Source organism: Biomphalaria glabrata, chromosome 17 (genome assembly GCF_947242115.1).
Source record: "Biomphalaria glabrata chromosome 17, xgBioGlab47.1, whole genome shotgun sequence".
NCBI lineage: Eukaryota > Metazoa > Mollusca > Gastropoda > Planorbidae > Biomphalaria > Biomphalaria glabrata.
Window position 1 is genome coordinate 21,673,404 of NC_074727.1, and position 16,901 is coordinate 21,690,304.

At 35.7% G+C, this 16,901-nt stretch overlaps 1 protein-coding gene across 3 annotated transcripts; it reads left to right on the plus strand.

Moving 5' to 3' along the window:
* Nucleotides 1-543: 543 nt before the first annotated feature.
* On the plus strand, nucleotides 544-12,100 carry LOC106059946 (uncharacterized). Of its 3 annotated transcripts, none has more exons than XM_056015698.1 (10): nucleotides 544-784; nucleotides 1,866-1,968; nucleotides 5,568-5,630; nucleotides 5,761-5,776; nucleotides 6,218-6,254; nucleotides 7,090-7,118; nucleotides 7,271-7,326; nucleotides 8,541-8,556; nucleotides 9,303-9,336; nucleotides 11,651-12,100. In XM_056015698.1, the coding sequence occupies exons 3-10, from the start codon at nucleotides 5,591-5,593 to the stop codon at nucleotides 11,723-11,725; spliced, it is 303 nt and encodes a 100-aa protein (XP_055871673.1). In that variant the 5' UTR covers nucleotides 544-784; nucleotides 1,866-1,968; nucleotides 5,568-5,590; the 3' UTR covers nucleotides 11,726-12,100. The 3 variants fall into 3 exon arrangements, with proteins under 3 accessions (XP_055871673.1, XP_055871674.1, XP_055871672.1); XM_056015699.1 differs by lacking the exon at nucleotides 1,866-1,968 and adding an exon at nucleotides 10,271-10,286 and having other exon boundaries at nucleotides 545-784; XM_056015697.1 differs by lacking the exon at nucleotides 1,866-1,968 and having other exon boundaries at nucleotides 545-784.
* The last annotated feature ends 4,801 nt before the right edge of the window (nucleotides 12,101-16,901 follow it).

Consider the following 16,901-nt stretch of genomic DNA (forward strand, 5'->3'; position numbering starts at 1 on the left):
GCACCCAAATAGGAGTTCAGTTTTGCTTCCTTATCGGCCTAATCGTCTCTTCTAACGACCATTTCCACCAAAGCACCACGATAGGCTGAGAAGCATTGCCCGGGTCTAAAGAGATCTTAAAGGGGGCAATGGTATGTGATTGATATAGCACATGCCGTAAAGTAAATACAGATAAGTTTGGTTTTAAGTTCATGAAGAGTGTGGACTTTAAAACGGACAGTTGTATGACGGCTTGTGTTATTTAAGTATGTGTTTGTTGGTGTCTATGTACGTGAGTGTGTGTGTGTGCACGCGCGTACCTGTAAGAGTGTGTTTGCTGGTGTCTGTGAGCGTGACTGTGTATGTATGTGTACGTGCGTACCTGTGAGTGTGTGTTGTTGTATATGTGTGTCTATATGGTGGTATGTGCGAGAAATGATACGTAGCAATTGAAAAAGTCATCCGTTTGTCTACTCCAAACTTTCCCCTTTTGTTTTGATTTGAAGTGAAGTCACGTTTTCAAAAGGTCACGGGAATGAAGGTCAATATCAATAGTTCAACTAACACAACATTTGTATTGGGAAGAGGGGGGAAAGCTGACGTATTTTGGTAATGAATCACTCCAGTTCATTAGCGGTCAAATATTCATGAGCCCTTCACAAGAACAGATCGCCTCACTCATTGCTAAAGCATAGGCCTCCTAGGAGGCTTCACTTCTTTTCTGTGCGCTGTTCTCATATCATTTTACAGAATCGGAGAAAAAACTTTTTTGTTTGGCTGCTTCCGTCTTTGTGTTTCTCTCCAGGTAACTAATGAGATGAATGTTTGGTTTTTACAAAGTTTGTACATTATCTCTGTCCGTCTGTCTGTCTGTCTGGTACAGGTTTTGTACGTTTTTCACCCACTTACCATTCTTGAAACAAGAAGAAATGTTTTGCACAATTATTCATAGTTGTTGATGACAATACAAAAATCAGTTGCAATAATTAACCATCTATTTAACTAATTATTGTTAATTAATTAATTTTTATATAGTAAAAGGGAGTTCAACCTTATCGAGAAATATGTCAGTGACTTAGCGGTTCTTCCCTTAAATATACTTGAATTATTTTTTACTTTGCTTGTTATTCATTTGATTGTTCATTTCTTCAAAGACAAGAATTTTAGTATCTAGTTGTTTTGTACAATGTCCTTCATTATTTTTAATAAATAATGTTGGTAAAATGTTAAATCATGATGAAACAAAATTTTGGTTTAATAGTAATTAAAATAGGTGCTGTGGTCGAGGGCTTACGCGCTTCTCTAGAGTATCAAGTTCGACTACCCTTGAAATTATTTGAATTATTTGGCGCCATTTAAGAATCTATTATTTGAGACAAGTAAACGGTGGCGGTTGTTGTGCTGGCTTCATAACACTCTCATAACCTTTGGCAACAAAAAACAAAACAAAAAAACTGATGAACGAGAGACAGTTTCGCTAAGTGGCGATGTTAGATCTTTGCTTGCATTTCATTTGTACAGTATAAACTAAAAATTGACATTCAGAGATAGATTGAAGTGGTATAGGGGAAGGTCCCTTGACATCCTGCTAAAAATAGAACACTATAAGTGTTTTATATTCTTCTCACGTTCTCATTACTTAATGTGAAGAATTCCCAATTGATGAACCCAAGACGGAGTTAAATAATTAAAGGGAAGTAATAATGAAAAAATCAAGGGCAACTTTGTTGTGAAAAATAGATTGAATTGTTATTTAGAGATCTTGAAATACCCAATAGCAAAAAGAATTAGCAATAAAGATATCAAGTGGGATACTTGAGCCACGTAGGATTTTAATTTAATTAGATGCTTAACTATTATTTAATTGTTGTCATAAAAATCAACAGCGAGAAAGTTAGAAAGCACAGGACAGGACAGGATCGTGGAATTCATTTTCTATGTCCTTTTTGAAAGTGTTGACTTAAAAGCGAAAGTCATTTGTTTGTTTGGGTAAATAGTTTTTTTGTTACTTGTTTTCATTTACAGCATTTAACTTTTTTTCTATGAAGCTTATATCAACTCCTTCTGTCTATCTGTATGTCTGTCTGGTAAAAAGTTGGAACATTTTTTTTCTCCCATTTCCCATGCTCGAATCAAGCTAAACTTTTGAACAATTACTCATGTACCTGACAAAATATGAATCAATGATAAAATTAATCAGTTAGTTACTGAATTGTTGATGATTAATTATTTTGTTTTAAATTAGAAATTAGGGGAATAAATGCTACTTAATTAGAGATGTGGATGTATATATGGATTTAATACCTTGTTACGTTTTGACACGTTTCTCCCGTAGCCTCACATTCTCGGATCAAGTTGAAATTTTGCATAATTATTCATTCATTACAAGAATAAATCCAAAAGTTAACCAATTAGTTAATCAATTAATATTAATGAATCAGTTTTGTTTTATATGGCAGATAGGGAGCTAAACCCTGCCATTTTCAGATGAATGGCAGTAATAAGCGGTTCTTTCCCTTAGATAAGATTGTTTTACTGTAAAGTAATCTTTTTGCTTTTGCCTGTTTAACTGTTAGATTGAGACTGTTCGATTTATGTGTGTACAATGTTGATTAATGGTTTCGGTTTTGGATAATAAGAGAAAGTGTTTGTATTTTTTAGCGGCCCCCGAAAGGGGAAAAGACACTATTAGTTTAGTGGGAAATGTCTGTCCGTCTGTCCGTCTGTCCTGTTTAAATCTCGTAAACTAGAAAAGATATTGAAAATCCGACATCACAATATTTTACACCATTCAAAGTTCTGATGCAACGGCTACTTTTTTTTTCTGAAAGCAAAAAAAACTAATTATTAAAATCAATTATGCAAGCAGTTTTTTAAAGAGAAAAAGCAATTTAGTATGTATTATAAGTTAGACCTAATTTAAAATGAATAGTAATCTTCTAAACTGCATTTTATTGTAAAATTGTGAATGAAGCCGCACCCATGCAAATAAATGTATATATATATATATATATATATATATATATATTTTTTTTTTTTTTTGAGGATTCGCATAATAGATTGAGCCCTTTCAAAACAATAACATCAATTATAACACTACAGTTAGGCCAGGGGAGGCGCGGTAGCTGAGCTGTAAAGCGCTTGGCTTCCGAACCGGGGGTCCCGTGTTTGAATCCTGGTGAAGACTGGCATTTTCAACTTCGGAATCCTTGGGCGCCTCTGAGTCCACCCAGCCCTAATGGGTACCTGACATTAGTTGATATAGAAGATATAGTAGTACAAGAAAATGGAATTCAAAAACTATTAGCCAACACCAAACCAAATAAAGCGTCTGGACCTGATGGTATTCCAGCTAGATTACTCAAAGAACTAAGCAATGAGCTAGCCCCAGTGTTCAAAATACTCTTTCAGGCTTCACTTAACCAGGGCAGAGTACCAAAGGACTGGAAAGAAGCTAATGTCACCCCCCTATTTAAAAAAGGAGAAAAATCTGACCCAGGAAACTACAGACCAGTATCACTTACCAGCATCACATGTAGAATCCTAGAACACATAATATGTAAGAACATTATAAACCACTTAGACAAACATAATGTCCTCACACCATACCAACATCGCTTTAGGAAATATAGATCATGTGAAACACAACTAAAAGGACTAATTGATGATTTTTCAAAAGGTTTAGATAATAGTGAACAAATAGATGCTATCTTACTAGATTTTTCTAAGGCTTTTGACAAAGTTCACCACCATAGTTTGCTTAAAAAATTAAAATAGTTCGGCATTAATGGTCCACTGCATCAGTGGATTAAAGAATTTCTGATAGGGAGAGAACAAACTTTAATAATAAATGGCTCTAAATCAACACCGATAACAGTAAACTCAGGTGTACCTCAAGGAACAGTCTTGAGTCCACTACTATTTTTAATTTACATAAATGATTTACCGAGTTGCATTACTTCAGGAACAAAAGTCAGATTATTTGCAGACGACTGCATAATATATAGAACAATAAAAACAACACAAGACACAGATATTTTACAAAGAGAATTAGATGAATTACAGAAATGGGAATCAAATTGGAGCATGTCTTTCCACCCAGAAAAATGTCAGTTGTTAAGAGTAACAAAAAAACTAAAACAAAATAATTCCACTTATCTTATTCATGGCAAACCAGTAACACAGACTAAAAACGCAAAATACCTAGGTGTTATAATAAATGAAAAACTGTCATGGAATCCACATATTGATGAAACTACAAAAAAATCAAACAAAGCATTAGGATTTATTAAAAGAAATTTCTATAAATCAAATAAGAACATAAAACTAAAATGTTATTTAACCTTGGTTAGGCCAATAATAGAATATGCAACTCAAGACCCCTCAACTCAAGAAAACATTAAGAAACTGGAACAGACACAAAATAGAGCAGTGAGATTCATAACAAACGAATATTCACATTTGACTAGAGTAACACCTTTAGTAAAATCACTAAATTTAGAAAGCCTTCAGGACAGAAGACTCAAAAGTAAAGTAGCAATTATACATAAAACACTGAACCATAATCTTCAAATACAAAAACAAAATTTAATAAAATACTCTGAAAGACACAAAGATAAAGGCACATTCTTAGTCCCATATGCTAGGACAAATTTGTACAAATACTCCTTCTTCCCTAGTGCTATTAGAGCATGGAATGGGTTGCCTGAGCTAGCCAGGAAAACCAGTGACTTGGCAGAATTTAAGTCATTGGTTAATATGCACGACTAAATGCATGACGCGTAGGACGTAATCATCTTCTTTTTTGAAGTAACGTCTGTATTATATAAGAAGAAGAAGTTGGGGAAAAGCAAAGGCGGCTGGTCGTTGTGCTGGCTACATGACACCCTCGTTAACAGTAGGCCACAAAAACAGATGAACTTTACATCATCTGCCCAAGGTTGAAAGGGGAACTAGTTAGGCCAGGTTCACATCTAACTTTGCATTCACTTGCACCTATCCTTTGATCTGCTGGACCGTTGGGGCACTACGCAAGATCTGTTAACCTTCTTTCTCCATTCATATCTCTCATTTGTCTTTGATATAATTTCATTCGGATGTTCTTTCTTAAAAATATTGAAGCCTGCCTGGGTGGACCACTTCGGGGGCCGATTTTGAGTTTGTGTTTCCACACAAACTGACTTTGTAATTTTGTTTATAGTTAGTTTTATTTACATATTTTGTTGCATTTGTGTTTGCTTTTATTTTTAAATGATTGCATTATTAGCAAAGTTTCGTAAATAAGTAATACATTATTCATGTTTATTATTGTCAGTAGCATGAACTAGGCATACACAAAAAGGATTGGTCTTGAAGCACCATTCTGTAGCGCACTATCAAAATGTCTAGATGATAAATAGACTATTGGAGATAATTACGAAGAAATATTTCTTCACTGCCACATACGATAGGCCCCGGAAATACAAATAGACCTACTGAAGGGTATAGGGTCACGTGGGTATTAAAAATAGAAATTTGTTTAAATTAATTTTTGACTTAAATATATAATGACTGTATTTATATCATTCATTATCATTCCACTTGAATAGAATCCTCAAATGTCTTGTGCCAGATGGAAATGACCTCAGAGGCTCTAAAAAAATCCGAATTACGTAAGAAAAATTATTTTTATTATTATTTTTATTTGCGTTAGATAGATCTCTATGGAGTTTATATATATATATACATTATCGCTCAAATAACAATTACGTAATGTCAAACTAAGATTTCTGTCGATTTCAGATACTGGACAAGTGAGGTAAGGGATACAGTATAGTAGAGAGAGAGAGAGAGAGATACAGGGTTAAGGTTGGGATGGATAGATAGATAGATAGATAGATAGATAGATAGATAGATAGATAGATAGATAGATAGATAGATAGATAGATAGATAGATAGATAGATAGATAGATAGATAGATAGCAATAGATGGATAAAACAGAGAAATGGAGAGATAAATAAATCTTTTTTTACATCATAATAATAAGTATTAACCATATTTCTGAGTTAATTAACTAAGGTATTTCAAAATAAACAGCTTTATTTATACAGGGTCCAGCTGCCAGCTTATCGCGTCTATTTACATATTGCATGACTTAATGATTTTACAAGAATGTATCGACTGATAGATATGGTAATCCTAAAACAATTTTACGACTGCTAAACAATCATCTTGAAAATGTTTTGTTTTCTCCTACAGAGTGGATGACTTCGGGGAGCCATGTCTCATAGACAGTGTGAGTATGAACATTAGTATTAGTAAGATAATTCGAGTGCAAGTTTTAAATTGTAAGGTTCCTCTTTCAGACCTTGCGATCATCTGTCTCTGGAACCCACGGCTATGTGACCAACTAATGTCAGGTACCTATTAGAGCTGTGTGGACGCCAAAAGATCCCGAAATTAAAAATCCCATTAACTCGATCCCGGGACCCCAGTTCGGACGCCAAACGTTTTATGCTGAGCCATGGCGCCTCCAAGTAGTAAATAAACAAAATATTAAAATCCTTTTTTTTTTAAATAAATCTTATCTAAGTGGAAAAACTCTGTACTCGCAGCTATATACACCAATAATATAGAAATTATTTCCCTTATTCGCTATCAAACAAAAAATTAATTTTTAATAACTAATTGACTAATGTGTTAGTTTTATTTTCATCATTGATTTATGTTTTCTACAATAAATAGCTTATAAAGTTCAACTTGATTTAAGAATGGGTGAGGGAGAAATAATGTGAACAATTATATAAGGGGACCAAACCCTATATATTTAGCCTTCTCTGTGAGTACTGAAGGATTAATTTCCTTTGTCGATATCAAACAAAGTATTTAATTACCAGTAGTTTATTTACAGATTGTTTTTTTTTATTATTGATTCTTGTCTTGAATAATTGTATGAAGTTTCAACTTGACCCGAGATCGGGAGTTGGAGACAGAGTGAGTTTTATAATAAGAGAAACAGAAGATGAACATCGACGGTGAGACGGGGCGTGCAGTGGGGTTGAAGGAACTATAAAACAAAGAATTTGTATTTATTTATTTTTTTATGTTCATTAGTGTTTTTTTTCCCTCAGGAAATTCCCGGAACTTCTGTCATTGGAAGGTAAGTAGTGTTAACATCTGAAAGGTTGTGGTTATATGATTATAGCGAACGTTGTTTTATTTTCATAAGATAAGATAAGATAAGATAAGAGCTTTTTGTTGTTTATTTAATGGATTCTAGTTCACATTAACATTACTGTAAAAATCACGCAGGATGTTTGGAAACATGAACAGTGTCATACGGGACTTACTGAGACCACTAAATGCTGGTAAGATCATTATAGTACTTTTTATTTGTTTTCAACCATAGCTTGCTGGGACGTACTTGGTCGGGTAACTCTTCCTTCACCGCCATCCACCCTTTTTTCGGCCTGTGGTGCTGTTATAAATTTCGGCTCTTATTTGTGTCATGGGCAGCATCTCCTCTAAAAAAAAACAAGAAAAATTGTAAAAATATTTTTATAAAAAATAAACAAAGTTCATACGAAATGTAATTGTATCTATTAGTTTGGATCAGTAATTAAATGTGTGCGATTAGAAATATTGTTAGCAATTTTTTTACCGATTGTTTTTGTTTATCGCTATTTCTTGCTTTTAGCAGAAATACACAAAGTTACAATAGGATCACATTATCGTCCGGATACGGCTCGCAGGTCGTAAGTTGGCCTTTACTGCCGTAATTAATACATCGAGTCCTCCTTTCAAAATGACCCAAACTCGAAGAGTTAAATGAGGAGTATATTGGTAAACACTGGCCTTATTAAATTTTTGTGATAAAGTATAAGCAATTCTAAGAGCATGTATTCTCAATAAAATGTGTATTTCTAACGTAAAGAAGATCTAATGCCCGACAACAGCAATTAAGATGTGAAAAAGCAACCATTTTTAATTGTGTGACCAGGATGATAAGGTCTGATGCAAAAGACGTCGGATACCCAAAAGGCAAACAGATCCAGGAAGAGAACTATTCAAAAAGAAAGGGAGATTCTGAAACCGAAAAGAGTTTCTTACAAAAATTTAAAGAAATAAAATACAAATTAAATTATAAATGTATGCTGTTAGTTAGTTGTATGCCTATTTTAAAGCTATGTATGTCTATTATTTGCACTTATACATTTTGATCAGTATTTACCCATAATATAATGCCTTAATCCTGTGCAGCGTAAGATGTGAAACAACTGACCCACAAAGGCCGTCAATGAGTTTGTGTCTGACGCAATCTCCTTTCATTTTATTTTTATTTTTTACTTACGAAAGTTTGTTTTTTTTTCAATGAAAACATAACTATTGACTTCCTTCTACGTATTCAGTATCAGTAATTAGAGACATTAATAAACAATAAACATTTATGGCTAGGTTTAAACATTGCTTAGGCTATACAGTTTTTTTTTAATTCAAAATTAAGGCTCGTGAATTAATTATTATTATTTTATTCTCTTTTGGACAACATTAATGAACTAAATTTGTATTCTTGTCTTTACAGATTTCACAAGTATTGGGTAAGTGTTGAAGGTCCTGTATGGCATTTCACGTCGGTCTGGGTATTCTTTTGTGTCCCGTTTTAATATATAACTATGTATAATGGAATCCCCATAATGACGAGAGTTTAGTACAAGAAATGTGTACAAATTAAATAAGGACATAAAACTAAAATGCTATTTAACCTTAGCTAAGCCATTATTAGAGTATTTGTCCTCTGGGACCCCTTAGTTCAAGAAACTAAAACAGGCGCAAAATAGAGCTACGAGACCAGGGTTTAGTTCAAACGCTAAGTGGTTGTCGGCTTAACATAGATCTAAATATAGATTACGATTAACATAGATATGTATGTTTATATAGCGTACCAAGGGGCGGATACAGAGACAGCCGCCCAGGGTAACGGAGCGTAGGGAATACTCAAATGTGTATTAAAACGCTGCCCCCAGCGCCAGGAACCCTTGGTACGCCACTGTCTATAAGTACATCTGCAATTCAAACCAGCGTTTCTCAACAATCTTAAAATTAAGCCCGTGATAATTTTTCTCCAGTATCTCCTGCTTACTTTCTTCGTGCACTAGTAGATTTACACACTGATCTGTCTTTGTCTTTTTTTTTTGGGGGGGGGGGGGATTGTTTACAAATATCGAATTTTAGAATTTCTTAGAGTACCTCAAGCTCTCGTCACACCGGAGCGCGTACAACAAGTTGCGAAACGCTGGTGTACAAAAAAAAACCATTACAAATAATATTTTCTTTGTATTTCTAGTGTGGACGACTTCGGAGAACCTGTCTTTATTCAGGTAAATGTCTAACTGCCATAAATGTCAAAAGAGAATAATTCAGGTTGAAGAATTAAGATACATGTATAATTGAATTAAAACGAACTTAGGTCCCATATAAACTCTTGACCGCTGAACCATTTGACTGAAATGTGTACTTTAAAAAAAAAGCTTTAAAAATAAACGAATTTATAAAAATTTAAGGTAAATCAATTTTTAATAAATTAGATATGCAAACACATTAACACTATATTAAAATCTGTACACGTTTAAAGGGGATATTATTCTTGTAGTTCTTACATACTCTCCCTTCATTTTCAGAATCAAATAATGATAAAATCTTTATATTAGTTCACGTTTTCTGATGATCTGATGAGATTGCATGTAATGTGGCCCATTATTATAAGTCGTTCTGTTCCACTGTTCAACATGGTTCTGTGGACTGTAGAAATCTACATTAATTCCAACTAGCAATAACTGTAATAGGTTCCATCCAATGTGAAATTTAATGCAGCACGTTGTCTATTGTTTAGTATTAAACTTTGACCCGCAGCTTCATTCGATTCGTATGCACGGGATAATGCAACGAGTTTCATCTATAGTGAACATTTTAAAAATTGGTATATTTTTAACTTTTTAATTTGTAGAAGTGTAAATTGATTTTATTTATTTATTTATTTATTTTTGTGTAGACTTTAATTTTAATATTACTTTCAAGAAATTTTGAAATTACTTGCTAGATTATTTAATTACAGTTTAAACATACAACTTTTGATCCGTCAGCAGAAAGTGCTGGGTTCGGATCCTTTTATATAACTGTATAAGGAGAGGGGGAGGGCTACGTTTTCGGTTCTTTCTCTTTCCCCTTCAAATGTGTGATTGCAGAATGATCAAGAGCACTAATTAGTAAAAAAAAATATTAGTTTAACACTGTTTTAAAATTATTATTTTATAGGACAAAGTTAACAATGGTAAGTATGTTACATTAAACTTGAGAGTGTTTTTCTCTCACTGTCTTTATCTCTCTGAGGCTCTATCTTCCTTTCTCTCTTTCTGTCCCTGTCTTAAGCTCTATCTCGCTATTTCTCTGCCACCTTCTCTCTCTTCCTCCCTCTTTCTCATCAGTCCCTCTCTCCACTTTTTGTATCTCTTCCCTCTCTCTCCCTCCCTTTCTCTTTCAAACTCTGTCCCTCCATATTTCCCTGTCTCCACCTCTTTCTCTTTTTCTCCCTCCCTTCCCTCTTTTCCTCTCCCCCCCCCCTCCCTTTGCCTTTTCCTCAACTCTCTCTCTCTCTCTCTCTCTCTCTCTCTCTCTCAATGTGTTTGTCGTGTGTCTGCCTCTGTCTTACTGTCTACTCTCTGTGTCTCAGGCTGTTCTTGAGAAACATTTCATTTAGGCTCTATGTGTGTAAGATGGCCGCGTGTGTGTGTGTGTTTTGCCAGTCCGCTATGTGTGTCTAGCTGTATCACTATGTGTCGTCTAGTAAATGTTACCACGTGACTATTTCAATTTTTTAATTTTAATACACGTGTGTAAAAATAAAGAAAGGTGTGTATCATGTGTTTGCATTTATGTAGTCATAACTATAATTTAGGAGGTGCGGTGACTGAGTGGTAAAGCGCTTGGCTTCCGAAACGTGAGATCCCGGGCTCGAATTCTGGTGTTGACTGGTATTTTTTGTTCGGCATATTTTAGGGCGCCTCTGAGTTCACCAAGCTTTAATGGGTGGTAAAAAAAAAGTTAAGTTCCCCTTTCAGACCTTGTGGTCTATAGGGCAGATGATGTGAAGGTCATCAGTTTCTGTGGCCTACAGTTAACGAGGGTGTCATGTGGCCACCACAACGACCAACCGCGTTTACTTTTCCCCAACTAATGTCAGGTACCCATTAGAGCTGGGTGGACTCAGAGGCCCCAGAAGATTCCGAAATTAAAACCCAGTCTTCACCAGGATTCGAACCCCGGTCTCCGGTTCGGAAGCCAAGCGCTTTACCGCTTACCCACCGCGCCTCCTTTAATGGGTGGTACCTGATGACAACGTTTGGGGAAAAGTAAGGTCGTTGTGCTGGCCACATGACACCCTAGTTAATTGTATGAATTGTGAATTCAAATATTTTATTGACCTGTGTAAGTCTGTCGATAGATGTAGGCCTATCTTTCTATGGTCTTCCATGTGTGGCCCTTATATATGATGTGAGTGTATTTCAAAGTCAAATTTATTAGAGTTTTAATGTCTGTGTTTATAAGTTCGCGTATCGAAAAATTACAAATTATTATTATTTAGCTTTATCTTTATGTTTTATATAAGGCTTTTTTTTTCCTAACTTGTCTTTACAGACTCAAAGACAGCTCCAGTTTCAGAAAATCCTAGAACGAACAAGTGAATGGAAGATAAAGGGATACAACTCATAAACCTTTACTGTTTTTCCTTTTTTATTTGTTATCTCCCCTTATTTTGCATTTAAATATTTTTTCCTAACAGACCATGACATGTTTGACGTTGAACTTTTTATTATGACGTGCCTTTGGAACAACGTGAATCAACAAGATGAGTGAAACGGGATACAAAATATATACAAAAAAATCAAGATACAAATAATGTATAAAATATATACAAAGGATACAAATATACAAAACTATTTTTTGATCAGATTGAGAATTACTTTTTTTTTTTTTCATTTTATTAAATTTAATTGTGTAATTAATTTTACTGCAATGAACGCCTGATAACTATTCCCATTTTTTGTGCAAACAAATATATAATTAAATATATTCTTTTTTATGTAACCTTTTCAGTTATCAAGTTATTTTGTATTTAACATTGACAATTCACCATTTATTTTTGAGCCAACAAAACGGAGATGTCTATATTAACTATTTCAATGCACTTGAAATGGTACTTTGAAATTATTTTACGCAACATCGCAGCTGTCATAAGACGCCCTCCAACTGACACAGAAATGACCGAGTGCCTGTTATCAAGTGGTTTGAGACAGCTGAATATTTTTGGAATACACATTTAAGACCAATTGAAAGCTACCGTCCAAGCCTCCAAGTCTTATAAAATCTGCAAAAAAAAAACAACAATATAAATTGACCGCCTGCAAGCAACATTTATGTCTGCAATAGAGGTGACAAAATATGTAAATCACGTATAGGTCTGCGTAGCCACGTGAAATATTGCACTTCTCAGAGGCGGCCTTAGTGGGTGGCGAGTGAAACCTCTCAGGCCCGTGCCTAAGTCACCCTAAGTGGGGCCCCACGATAGGAGATTCCATTATCCCTTTGGGGAAAAAAGGCCAGTTCTCATAAACGAGGACTTGTTGCTGAATATTTTGGAAATCTTTTCCTGCACCTATAATGATATAAATTACCTTGAAAGCTCTTAACATATTTTGATCTTGAAACAACGCATTTGCCGGTACCTACTTCAGGTACCTTGTTTTGAATCAATAATAAGACATTAGAGGCGGACGAGCCCATTAGCGCGATGTGATACCCTGCATATAGATTACACTTACGGCCCCCGTATGAAAATCGCCCCAGGGCCCAGCGTACTGCTCAGGCCGCCTCTGCATGACAGACATACCTTATTATTATCAGAGTCATCTTTGATCCACAGAGGAATGTATTATGAATGAAAAAAAAACACTTATATCAGTAACACATTGTAAACAAATCTAAAATTCATTCTTAACAAATATATGATCTTTCAACTTTTATCATTTGTGGAAATAACTTCTGTGAACTTTAGCAGGTGGGGGGCCAACCTTTTCCGGTCATGTGGTCATAAGAGTTTCGGTATAACATGTAACCAAAAAAGAAAATTGCTTAGTCCAGCGGATGACCTTAATATTATCTGTCCTATTGACCACACGGTATGTACGGGGAAATTTACCTTTCCTTTAGAATCATAAGTTTTTTTTTGTTTTGTTTTTTTTTCTGAAGGGAAAAAGCTAGAGGTCTTGGTCTTAGATTCTAATTGATTTTTGAATGAATAGAAAAGAAACTGACAACAGACAAGAAAAAAAATTGATGATGATTGTTTTAAAGTGTTTATCATACATGATATTGTCTTTCATTACAGACAAATTTTAGTCAATAGTAAGAAAGATATTTAGTAAAACTTCTTTCCGCATTAACAATTTGTATCCCTACCTCTCTTGTTCTGCCCTCCTTGCTTTTTGTTTTATTTTCTCCTTTTTTTTTTTTTTATTTTTCGGCCTCCTCGGTAAAATTTGAATAATAGGCTACGGTTTAAAATTTGACTTGATGAAGTGGTTCCTCTCTAACCTTCGACTTTTGCTAATCATCCACCCTCCTCCACACCACCTCATGCCTTCAAGCTTGAGGACGAATGCTGTTGTTTCACGTGTCTACGCAATCCCAGCAGACCAAACCGTTGTTCTCCTTTTGTTGTCTACGCCAGTCTACGGCAGTACATATTCTGATCATTTCTGATAGATGTTTCAAAAAAGGACCGACCTTAGCAGCTCATTAAAGCACCATACAATTCATTTTTTATAGGGTAGGCCTATTTTTTTTTTTCGTTTTCGATATATGAAAATGACAGACGGACAACACAAACACAATAGAGACTCTTATTGTTGGGCGTAATTTCTCTTTTTTTTCCACCCTCATCTTTCCGGCGACTTTGTTCTGATTTCATTAAGACCCTTTTATCTTAATTCTAAATTTATGGTATAACCCTTCAGAGGCACAAGACTACCTTCGGTGTCACCCGCTGTGGTCCGCACTCCCTGCACTCTCCTATGGTGACTCCACTGCCTCCAGGTATACATTATCAACAATCAGTATCTTCTGACTAAACAGATAGTAGCAGTGTCACTGCGACATTGGAAAGATTACCAACCATTTTTGCATAAAATTTTGATTCGACTAATTTGTAATGGTTTTGGTGTCCACCCGATGTTGGCGTGATTCAAACACACCTGACCATATCTTTTGAGTTTTCTGAACATCTATCTGGACAGTGATAACATGTTATTAGAAGCAGAAGGTCAAAGGTCGTCAAAGTGTTAAGGAAACATTTTGATTATGATAGAAATTGTTTTGATGCAGAGGCGGATTTTATGAATTCAATCGAAGATACTATCTGTCTTATCTTTGTGCATTGAAAGGCTTTCTCCTAAAGGCCACAAATTTGGGGGGGGGGGGGCTTATTATAATTAGTATTATATATCAGGATCTTAAGTTAGTTAGCCCATCACATGATCTAGTCGATGCCGGAGGATGACTGCCTGGTCGTGTATTAAGCCCTTTTGACTGTCGACAGGATGGGTCAGGGTTCAAAGCTCTGTCCGCCTCCATTCCTTGTGGTCCTGAAGAAGTTTTGGGTAAGAAGATAATAATCATAATATCTGAACATCAGAGAAACCAAGTCAAGAATCTAGTGGGGTCCTTTGAATATCTACTATGCAGGGGACCATGGGCGTAGCCAGGATTTTTTTTTTTTGGGGGGGGGGGTTGGGGGGATTTTTTTCTCCCCCCCCCGCCCCCCTCCCGCGAAAAAAATATATTTATAAGTATGTATGTGTGTGTGTGTGTATAATCTTTATTACATTCTGACCCATCATTCTTTCGGAAGACGCTTATTGTGCCCTAGAATAGGTTCTTCCTGGAGTTGTTGAAAAAATTGTAGACTCCCCGCTAGCAAAAGGGTCTGGGGAGCGCTCGGAGCTCCCCCATCGCGGGGCGGAGCCCCGCCGCCATGCACTATTTCTGATATTGAGAGCTAACAAAATGCATATTGTGAGGTATCTACAGTGCATTTTCAAGCTATTAAAAAGTTTTATTTCAAAAACCTAATGTGCTATTCTTACTGACTTAGACATTCCCGCGCCGTTCGGCGCATTAGCCGTCAAGCTGTTTCCACAAAAATCTGTCATTGGTTATGTCTGAAGCCTCTTCCACCTGCTCCGAGGACCTCCATGAATGTGTGGCGCCAAGTTGTACTAGGATGTCATCGCAACTCTTCTTATGTATAATTCATTTTGTCGGAGAACATGTCCCGCAAACCTCATGCGACGCTCTGTCACAATCTTACTAAGGGGTCGACTCCCAGATCGGCATAGGATTTCCTTGATTTAGACCCGATCTCTATAACTGACTCCTAAAATCTGTCTTAGCCATCTTTGTTGAGCCTCATTTAGTGTTTTTCAATTTTGGCAGATGAGTATTCACTGCACTTTATTAATTGAGCCCCGCCACCAGTAGAAATATTAAACCTCTCTTGAATACGCTCTTGGAATTAAGTGATTATAGTTTGCTTTAGATTTTATATGGAAAGGGAAGTTTTATAGTCAAAATCATCTGTTAGGGGTTTTAAACTGAAAAAACTCTGGGGTTATGTTGTTGTTTTTTAATTCAAAACCCCATTTAGCTACGGTCATAGAATTTAGTAACTGTAGTTTGCTTTAGAATAATATTGAGGATAGAGATTTTCCACCTCAAAACGTTCTATAGGGGGATTTTAAACTCAAAACCATTTGGAGGGGTTTTAAACTTTAAAAAAAGCCATCTGTAGGAGAGGGATTTAATCTCAAAGCCCCCAATGGTCTTGGCTACGCTCAAAAAATTTTAGTGTGTAATTTGCTTTTTTTTAAATTGAAGAGGTATTTTTTTAATATCAAACCACTCTGAAGGGGGGTTTAAACTCAAAACTCCTTTTGGCAACGCTCATAGATTTCTGAGTGTGCATTTTCTTTTTTTTTTTATATTGAAGATGTAATTTTTAGCTTCACTCCACTTTAACTCCCGCTGAAGGGGGGTTTAAATTCAAAACCCATTTAGCTACGCTCATAACATTTTGAGTGCTTAATTTGCGTTTTTTTTATACCGGGTATTTAAGAGGTATTTTTTAGCTTCAAACCCTACTAAAGAGTGGGTGGGGGTTATCTCAAAACCCCTTTGGCTACGCTCATAGAATTTTGAGTGAGTAATTTTCTTTTTTTCATATTGAAGAGGGGGTTTATCATAAATTTTGGAGGGAGTTTAAAAATCAAAATCTTCCTTAACTGTGCTCGTGAAATTTGGGGGATTGTCGTTTGCATTTTTTGTTTTGTTTTATAGAAGAGGGGAATTTAAATGTGAAAACCCCTCGTAGGGGGTTTTAACACTCAAACCCCCCTGGTAGAGGGTTTTAAACTCGAACCCCCCTGGTAGGGGGTTTTAAACTCAAATCCCCTGGTAGGGGGTTTTAAACTGAAAACCCTCCTTGCTGTGAAAGGGAAAGTGATAGTTTAGTATTAAAATCTCACCTAAAATAAACAAAATAAAAGCAAAAAAGCAGTCACTAAATACCGATCCCCTCATTTCGGGGGGGGGGGGGGGTTGAACCCCAAGAACCCCCCCCTGGCTACGCCCATGCAGGGGACCCTATGCGAAACGAATTGCGCGGGGCCCAGTCTGGGTAGGGACAGGGAAAATTAAGATTTTGTATTAGAAAATAAATTTGTCTTTACTTTTTATTCATCTTTACTAATTACAAAAATCCCGATCAAATTTACTTTACTTTACGAGCCATGTTTCCAACGAAGCCAGACAGTATAAAATATCATCAAAATTC

Coding starts and splice junctions, on each gene's coding strand:
- LOC106059946 (XM_056015698.1), top strand. CDS start 5,591: ATGGAAATGACCTCAGAGGCTCTAAAAAAATCCGAATTAC. Junction 6,255..7,089: donor AGCCATGTCTCATAGACAGT/GTGAGTATGAAC, acceptor TTTTTCCCTCAG/GAAATTCCCGGAACTTCTGT. Junction 7,119..7,270: donor GGAACTTCTGTCATTGGAAG/GTAAGTAGTGTT, acceptor AAAATCACGCAG/GATGTTTGGAAACATGAACA.